This window comes from Ursus americanus, chromosome 4 (assembly GCF_024610735.1).
Source record: "Ursus americanus isolate L20-20 chromosome 4, mUrsAme1.1.p, whole genome shotgun sequence".
Classification (NCBI taxonomy): Eukaryota; Metazoa; Chordata; class Mammalia; order Carnivora; family Ursidae; genus Ursus; species Ursus americanus.
In genome coordinates, this window is record NC_142130.1 from 96,074,808 (window position 1) to 96,084,440 (window position 9,633).

A 9,633-nucleotide genomic window follows, 5' to 3' on the forward strand; every position below is an offset into this window, starting at 1 on the left:
CCGATAGCTGAAGAACTTGTTTGCAGAAGAGATGAAGAGCCCCGACAGCTCAGGGTGAAGAGGACGAAGCCCCTGCGTAAAATGGTGTGAAGATTTGGGCAAAGGCTTTAGCAGAGAAGATGTAAGACAAAGACAAGCCCGCTTTGAAAAGACACAACACGTCACTAGCTGCTAGGGAAATATAAATGAAAATGAAAATGAAATATGATATCACATCCAGGAGCCTGGCTACAATGGAAAAACAAATGATACCAAGTATAGAAGTGGATACAGAACACCTGAAATTCTCGTACGTTGTTGCTGGGCAGGCAGAACGGGACAATTACTCTGGAGAAGGGTTTGTTCGATTCTTACAAAGTAGCACTGACACTTGCCATGCTACCCAGCAATCTCACCCGCGGACTTTTACCCCGAGAAAAGGTATTTACCCAAAGTCCAGGGAGACCTGTACGTCATTATTCATCGCAGCTTGGTTCAGACTAAAGAACCGGGAACCTGCCAGGACTCCATCAGCTGGTGGGCGGTACCGGTGTCAGATGTCCCTGCTGGGGGACAGGGGAGAGGAGGGGAGCCCCCTTACACACACACAGAGCAGAGACCAGGATGCGATTTGGGAGTGTGGTGCTGAGTGAGAGAAGACAGGCCCAGGAGCCCAGGCTGTTGGGTTATTTGTGTGAAATTCCAGAAGAGTCAAACTGTAGTGAAAGAAAGCAGATCACTGGTGTTTGGGGCTGGAGGCGGGAGGTGGGTATCGACCGTGAAAAGGCAGAGGGGATTCGACATCTTTGCTGTGGTAGCGTCTCCGTGAGTGTGCACATCTTTCAAAACTCAGCGAGTCAATTCACTTAAAACAGGCAATTTTTATTATATTGAATTATACCTCCATCGAGCTAATTTAAAAAAAAAAACACCTTTAAGGTTTAACTGTTAGCATTATCAGTGTTACTAGAGCAAAGACTGAGCTGATTAATGATGCTGTGACTGGGTCATCCCCCCACGTGCATATGTTGAAGCCCCCGTCCTCAGGTTGATGGTATTTGGAGATGGGGTTGGGGTGGGGGGGGGTGACAGATGTAATTAAGCTTAAAGACCCTGATCTAATAGTGTTACAGGGTCACAGGGTTCTTGTCTCACGTAGTCGAAGAAGGAATCTCACGACACAGAAGGGTGACTTCTGTGATCAGTTTAGTCACAATAGTCATCGAGATGACTCTCTTGACGCTGGGAGGCCAAGTATAGCAGACACCACACCTTCGCGGCCGGTTGACACCCGCCATGCCCAAGGAGGGGACGGCAGGGGCAGCGCGCTCCCAGGGTGGCCAGCAGAGGGCGCTGGAGGACTGCCGTGTGCGTGTCCTTGGCCGGAAGCTCTTCACATCCATTAGCCACCTGTCCCAAAGACGACAAGCAGAATGGTGGTCCTTCTTTCCTCGAAGCCACATTTCTGACTGTGCTGATGAAGCTTGAGCACTTACGAAGTTCTCTCTTTGGGTGACAGGAAATCATACGGATTCGGCCACCCACGGGACCTTGTGGAAAGCTGGTCATCCTGCCCTGGAGCCGTGGTATCAGCCCATCCGTGTCTGAGCTTCCAGGGGAGCCTGGCTGGGCTGCAGCAGGGGTCACGCTCTTTCAGGTGCTGTGGACCAAGGCGGCTCCTCTGTCCCCAATCCATCTGGGTTCAGGGAAGTGCAGGAAACTCCCAGGAATGGCCTGGAAACCTCCCACAGCTGTTCACATGGACACAGACAAGCCTTGGGCAAGGGAATGCACACAGTAGGGGCTTTTCAGCAGGTCCCAGCATGGTCTTGTCAGGACAAAAGAGCAGAGTCACTTCTGTCCAGACGCTCCAGAAGGAGCCCACTGGGTACCAGGCAGCTCACGAAGGTTAGTTTTACTTCCACTACAGCATGGCCAGGGATGGAATTAGTACCTATATTTTACAAACAGAAAGGCTGATGACCTGAGAGATAAGAGAACCCCCCGAGGTCACACCCCAGGGATATCAGCCCACAGGTGCCCTGGGACATGTCCTATTTTTCCCTTGGCCAAGAGGCTTGTCCGAACATCTCTCTACCTGAACCACCAGGCAAGGACTGCATGACCGTGGGGAGCTGGGAGACCGAGACAGTGGGATTGAGGGGCAGAGCTGGCTTTCCCCCTTCGTCTGCTCTGGTCGGGGGTGACGCTGCCAGACCCTCTGCACCAGCCTCCCTGTTCGCCCACCAGCAGGGTCCCACTGGAGGAGACCAAACGGAGGGAAAGAGAAGCAGACACAGCAGAGGGGACCAAGGAATTACCTCATTGCAGGAGGAGAAAAGAGGAAGATTGGCTTTTTCTGATGGGGAGGGTTTGAATGTCACCAGGTGTTGCTCCCGGGACAACGAGGACCTTCAGGTGGCCCACCTCAAAGAGGAGGTGGGGGGGCAGCACCCTCCCAACCACGCTGGGGTACCACACAGTGACCTGTAACCCGCAGGTGTCAGAGTCTCTGACACGAAGTAGATCCGCCAAGCCCCCAGGGCCCATGGCGAAGGCCGTGCAGCTCTTCCAGAAGCTGCCTTCAGTTATCAGAGGGGCGACCCAGGATCGGCCCAGAACCCAGGGCACACTGCACTGGGGAGACTCCCGCCCAAGGAAGTGGGACTGGGGAGGGGGCATGAGAAGAGAACTCTGAGGAAGAATGCCCCATCCCGGCACCCAGAGATGCATGCCGAGGGCCCCCGCAGCCTGAGGACGGGGGCTGTGGACCAGAAAATACCCAAGGAGGGTACAAAACCAGCAGCTCACACCGAACCCAGCATGTATGATGGCCACAGCCACCAGTGCTGGGAGCAGAACCCAAACTCTCCGTCCAGGGGTGTTGGGACGGAAGAGTCATGCGTCCCTGGAGGTGCGTGCCAAAGACCGAAACAAGGGGCCAGACGTGGCTGTGGGCCTCGGGTGTGGCTGGGCCGTGCTCACTCGGAACCACACCACGAGCAACAGGGTGCTCTGTGGTGCATAACGTCACAGGCGTCCGTCTCCACCGGCCACCCGTCCTGCATCAGAGACCCCGAGTCCTCGATTCGCTGAGCTGACGAGTGTGCTGTAAGCCAGACAAAGATACAGCAGTGACTTGACTCAAAAGAAGCATCCCGAGAGCTCGCGTGGGCTGAGGTCCCCCCTTGAAGACGCACTTGTGAACGTTCCTGCCTTTGGCTGCAGAGCCCGTGTCGCTGGTCCCTCCCCGCCCTGGAAGGGGAGGCCTTGGATTCCCAAGGTGTAAACCCCTTGATTTCCAAGGGGCCACTGGGTGACACCCTGGCTAAGCCAGCAGGCTCAGGCTGGAGGTGGCATTGGGGAGGAGGAAGAAGCCGCAAAAGACTGGCCCGTGTCCTCCCCCTGCACCCTCGCCCCTGACTGAGGAATGCCAGGACCCCTCCGCGGAGATGCAGGCCACAAGGTTTTGTGCCCAAACCCTCCCGCAGGCTGGCCTGGTCTCGGTGGAGGTTATCAACCTCCTCTTTGGACCGGCTTTGACTGCGGCATGGTGCCGCAGCTGCTGGCAGGTGGAGGACGGGTAGCGTTGGAGCCAGCCCACCCTGCCCCACCCCTGCCAGGACGGATGGTGGTGCCCAGCACTCCTGCGAAAGCCGTGGTGTGGGATGCATTTGATAACAGCGAGGCAATTTTATAACCAAAATCTGAAATGAGACGTTACTCCAAGAGGTTTTCAGGGCTAAGTCATTTGAGTTTTTATACGAATGATTGGGAATGGGAGTGACGGTGGGCCCTGAATTCCCTCTTGCTGCTGGGGTGGTTTGCACCTGCTGGACGAGTTGTCGAACCCCGCCCCCCACACTCACACTCTCACACCTGTATACACACAACTCCCTCTCTCCCTCTCTGTCTCTCCACGTCTGTGTCAATGAAGCCAAAAGGAAATATAGAAGCTTTTAAGGGTTTTCTTTATTTGAAGAAATGTATGTTGAACCAGTGAAAAGGATAAAAAGCAGATTAAGGAGAGCCAGGAACTCTGGAGACATGAGATGCGATGGTGAGTATTCTTCATCTCCAAACACCCAGGGAGCCTGGTGGGTTCTCGGAAGGGACTCTGCTTAGTAACTGCAATCTAGAAATGTGAAATGCCAGGGCTGGGTGACAGTGTCTGGGGGCTGAGGGAGCCCGCTCTCACAGGCCCTGGGGGCACCTGTCAGCAGGCCCTTGACCAGACTTCCTGCCCAAGGAGCTCCCTCCCGGGAGGGAAGGGGAACATTCCTCGCGTCCATTCTCCCCCCGTAACTGGCAATTACCCAGAGAGACCCTTAAGTCCCACAAAAATCACTCAGAAGTGTCCAAGTGAGGGCTGCACTCTTTGGCTCACCCTGATGTTCTGAAACAGGGAAAGAAAAGCGTTCGGCACAGGCAAGGGCACGTTGCCCATTTTGGGGGACGTGCCGGAGCTTTCCTTGGTGTTGATAACTCAGGGTCAGGAGATGCACTGCAGTGAAGGGGGAGGGGACGACTGGACCCCACCAGGGTGGCCCTGAGCAGGCCGCCGCGGGCAGAACTTGTTCCTCGTGCTCACGAGTGAGGGAAGAGCGAGGCCCACAGCAGAAGGCCCACGGGAGAAGGCCCACAGCGGAAGGCCCACAGGGGATGTCCCACATCCACCCCAGCACCCAGTCCACGTGGCACTTAGTGGCACTGCCAACCCATGGCTGCATGACAGTCAGCTGGGCTGGGACCCAGGGGCGTGGCTGAGGTGACTTGCTCTCTGCGGCTGTCCCACAGGCCACCATTGGAAGGCTGGTGGCTTCCGGCTCATCCAAGAGCAGCTGTCACTGTGGGGAGCCACCCTCAGAGCCGAGTTTTCCTGAAACGGTCCCCACTGATCTCAGGGCCTGGCCCCGGCTCCCAGCCGCGTCCTGCGGGGACGTTACCTTCCACGGAGATTGGGAAGAAGCACCAGGGCACGTTGACGATCGTGTCGGAAAAGCAGCACTTGCGAGCCGCACACTCCTGGGGGCTGATGCCCGGGTACCCGCAGTTCTTGCGTGCCGACACATGCATGACACACTCCTCCAACTCTGGAAGGGGCAACACAGAGGCTCAGTGAGGGCAGCTCAGAGCCCACAATGCCTCTGCCCGTCCTCCCGCGGGGACGCTGCTGGGCTCCAGCCTCCGTGTGTGGTGAGGGGCTGCGGGACCATGACGCCCTGAGGACCGTCTGAGCGTCTGCACGGATGCCACAGGTCAGATGTTCTAGGCCTTGGGAAACTCCATTGGCCTCCCCGGACCCGGTATTCCCATCTGTAAAATGGGGGAGTGCCGTACCCTGATGAGAACGGCGGTGGGCACCCGTTAAGCAGGTGAAGCATTTTGCCCGAGTCCTGAAAGCCAGCCACGCTTCCACAAGAGGGAGGGCCCTGCCTGGTAACCAGCTGTGTGTCTTGTGCCCTTCGGAGCCCAGGGGTCTGTGACGGTGGAGGGGGGCGGCTGCGGGTGCCAAGCTCCCCCCACACACAACTCTGCTCTGCACACACAACTTTCTTCTCTCCTCGTTCTCAGGAGAAAATCCTGGAAGTCTTAACTGACTCTCTTACCATTGGAGGCCTGTGAGCAGTTATGTGGATACTGGCCTATGAACTGCCTCCATAGCCCTTAAGGCTCCCTTGGAAGTCACAGCTCTGCAGCGGGGAGAGGCCCGGGAGCTGCTTTTCCTTCTCACCGTACAACTGGCGGGTTCTCACACGTGTCTGTGGGAGGGGCGAGTGGCTGACCCTTGGGGCTCCAGGTGTGGACAGCGGGCCAGGGGCCACCGTCTCTTCCCTGCTGGCTGGCTGGGGTGGGGGCGGGAAGAGGGCCACTCCCTGGCCGGTTACCTTGCTTTGGGAGGGGGTGGAAACACCAGGGGACGTTGGGGATTTTGGAGCTGAAGCAGCAGCCGCTGTCGAAGCATGTGTCGGGGGTGATGCCCGGGAAACCACAGTTTGTCCTGTTGTGTGCTGCGATCCGTGAGCACTGGCAGGCGGCTGGGGAGAGAGCCTTGGTCAACCTGTCGCCCCACGTGCCCCTGCCTGCTCTTGGGGGCACGTTCGGACCTTTCCCCAGGTCCTGTGGCCACACAGGGAAATCACAAAATCTCATCTCGCTCAGATTTGAACTATGCAACGTCCTGAGCAGCAAACAGGGCTCTGCAGAAATTATTAGTTAAGAGAAAGAAAGAAAGAAAGAAAGAAAGAAAGAAAGAAAGAAAGAAAGAAAGAAAGAAAGAAAGAAAGAAAGAGTGAATTCAGGAAAGACGGCAGACAGTGGACCTCGGAAAAGTCAAGATGAAAGGTGACCAAGGTGGGCTCCTAATGTCTTGGGGGCCTCCTTGCCCCAACCCCTCTCCCCAGCTGGCCCCCCAGCACCTGTGGTCACCCTGATCTTTTCCAGGAAGGAGGCCTTTCCTGGAGGTCACACACCTCTGGGGCCCCTCCTGAATGGCAGGGAAGGGTGCACAAATGCTATCAGCCCACATCACAGAGCTCAGGATGCCCTTTTAGCTCCTTCTGCTCTCAAGTGAACCCATCATTTGCCCTGCGGCTTTGAGGAAAAGAAACAAGAGCAGAGACCCACCAAGGGCAAGGGACTTGGGTACCCCCATTGCATTTGGGGTTTCTCCTGGCTCTCGGGGCCTGAATGCCCTGTTGCCCAGTCAAGGACACTGAGCTGCACAGGGCAACTTACGGGCGGTCACTTACAAGGTTTCTGGGCCCCCACCAGGACACAGAGCCCCAGGGTGAGGAGCACGGCCAGGAGCTGGATGCTTCGAGATGCCATGTCCATGCCGCACACCAGGACCGCCTGTGGAATGTGCACTGCCCGTTGTCATGAGCTGTTTTATAATGTCCTCTGTGTTTGCTCAGCAAATGCAAATAACTTCTCTCTGTCCCTTGTGGCACCAACTCGGGTCTTTTGTTGGGAAAATGAGCTGAGATAGGCCGCTGGGCAGGAGACAGAGCGGCCGTGCCTGCAGGCGAGGCTTCCGGCAGGGGCTCCCATGCCGCCCCGGGGCCAGGAGCCAGGTCACGCCAGGATGCCAACGTGGAAAAGCGGCCACGTCTGGCACGGGACACCCCCAGGGTCACACCCAGGAAAGGATAAGCCAGGTATGTCTCCTGATAAAGTACGTGGTTATCACATGATTTTTTTTTAAATATTAGACCCAAGGTTACTGGGGAAAGTAACCAGCAGAGGCATAGAGAAGACCCCACCTCAAGGGCAGGGTGGATGCCTCTGGCAGCCCCTGGGCTTCTGTGTCTCCTTGTCTCTGTCTTGAGGAGGGGCTGCTCCCCGTCGATGTGAGGGTGGTGTGTAAAAATCACAAGCTCTGTTCAGCAACCCCTGAGATGCCTCTGTTTTTCTTCCATGGGAGCATTGCGTGCTTCCTAAACGTAAGCCCGCCTGTGTGCAGGGGTGCAATGTGTCGGGGAAGACTCCGTGGATGGGACGGAGGGAGAGGGGAGAGGTGGGACAGGGAAGCACCCCAAGGGACGAAGAGGGAAGATTGGGGCAGAGAGGAGGCTGTGACCCCCGCTGCCCGAGGCCTTGGAGGAGGGGCCCCATCTGTGAATCGCAGGGTGAGCAGCCAGGGACCCCGAGATGCACAGATTCCAAAACCCAGCGTTCTCGGGCTCCAGAAAGCTTCTGCCTGACCCACTCCAGCCCCTCCAGCCCAGGTCCCAGACCCACTGGGCAGCCACTGGATTCCCTGAAACCTTGGAAAGTCAACTTTCCCCATCCCATGTCCCCACCACCCTTGGTCACCAGCAAGACACGAGGGTCCCGAGTGACCATTGTCTCCCCGCTCTGCTTCCTCTCCATGACCCGCTCCCACTTCCTCCCACTGTCCCCATCCTGGCCCTTCCAGGAGTCCTGCAGACCCTCCTCATTCATGGTGAGCCCCTGATCTCTCCCCCTGAGCCCGCGGCACCAGCAGAAGCCTGTGCCTTCCTGGACACACTTCCGCTGTGCTCATCCCAGGAGAGGTGCTCGGGCCCCACCCAGGGCACTAGCTGTCCATACGGTGCTTTTGTACCAGTTAGAAAAAGGCTCACTTGCTTCAAGACAAGTCACGTGGAGCTGTGGGGAAATCGTAATAATAGATGCAACATCTCCAGTATTAGCGACACCCTGCCTGAACGCGGAGCTGTGCACCGCACGACCTCGGCGACTGCGCGGGGTGGCCGCGTGCCCGTCACAAGGGCTCAGGCTGGAGGCCTGGGTGCTGGCCTTGTGTCCCAGTGTCTCCACGTGCATGCAAATCCATGCCCCTTGGAGATGCAGGCTGGGTCCTGGACAGCTTCCAACGCCCCTGCCCTCATGTCATCGCCTGACCTTCAGCCTATCACTTTTGTTAAGGATTTTAGCACTGAGTTCACTGTGTCCCTTGTCATGCCACAACTTAGCAACAATGCTGATGGCCTCTGCATTCCAGTGAACAGCTCACCCAAATCCATAGTCACTGGGAATATCCGTCCCTACTCCTTGTCTGCTATGTGTCTCCCACGGCCACACTTGGAACCCATCCTCTACTCAGAAAGAAGGCATGCTAATGTCCTTTCTGTTCAGGATGTCCTAAGCGCCTGACATTTTCTCTGTTATTCCCACCACACCTGTTCTTCAAATCCTAAGGCCCACCACTCCCTCAATCCCTCTCTTCCCCTCTGTGAGCACCATCATGCCCGTCCCTTCCCCCTCCCTCCTTCCCAGCCTGGTCCCCATGGTCCCCACTTTCTCTGCTCTCCCCTCCGTCCTGGTGCCCAGCAGTGCACCCACCTGCTTACTGTCTGCAGGCCCCACCGCAGCAGCTGAGCTCGCCGGACGCACTCCTCCGACCGTGGCCACTGTCGATGCAGGAGCTCAGACGGATCCTGGCAGTCACTGGCATTACAACTTTTCTTTGAAGCTATCCTTCTCCACCCCCCTCACTTCCATCCTGCGAACTTCGGGGGTGATATTGTCTATCAGTTCACAGAGAAAACAGAAATCCACAAATGGGAACTTCCTCAGATATCACCCGTGTGGACCTCTGCTTCTGACTGTGCTGGAGAAACTAGAACCAGACTGTCTCCTGGCACGAGGACCTGGAACTATGTGACAGAGCACATTTAGACGCTGAGCAACGGCGGAGGCAGGCTGAGAGGAGGAAGCAGCACGGGAGTCCCTCGGTCACCCTGCGCTCTGCCTGGAGACGCTGTCTGGACCACGGCCCAGGGAGGCGACCGCACCGAGCAGGCAGGCTCACCGGGCTGTGGGGACCGAGGCTAGAATTGGAAGCCACGGAGGCAGTGGATTTTCAGGGTAGGGTCCCAGAGAAGAGGGCGCTCCAGAAATATGAGTGGTGGGCTCTCTGGGGTTTTAGTCAAAGACTTAGCTGCCCATGAAGACAAGGGCAGGCAGAAAAAGCTGCTGGGAAAGAATGTGCACTTTGAAGGGGAGACAAGCAGTGGGGCAGCCATGGGACATGAATCATTGGAGCTCTGACAGCCTTGGGGAGAAGGCTTATTGGCCATGTTGGGCATTCAGTGGGGACACAGAAGGCCATGTCATGACTTAGTTGGCATAGGCGGCCACATCAAAATGCCACAGACAGTGTGCCTT

The 9,633-nt window shown here is 56.9% G+C and overlaps 1 protein-coding gene across 1 annotated transcript; it reads right to left on the reverse strand.

The window, feature by feature from the left end:
* Window positions 1–3,931: 3,931 nt before the first annotated feature.
* Window positions 3,932–6,933, reverse strand: TFF2 (trefoil factor 2). The gene is made up of 4 exons (XM_087861326.1): window positions 6,732–6,933; window positions 5,868–6,017; window positions 4,926–5,072; window positions 3,932–4,114 (listed from the first exon to the last, which is right to left on the reverse strand). Exons 1-4 carry the CDS (start codon window positions 6,814–6,816, stop codon window positions 4,101–4,103), a joined length of 396 nt encoding a protein of 131 aa, XP_087717452.1. The 5' UTR covers window positions 6,817–6,933; the 3' UTR covers window positions 3,932–4,100.
* Between the last annotated feature and the right edge of the window lie 2,700 nt (window positions 6,934–9,633).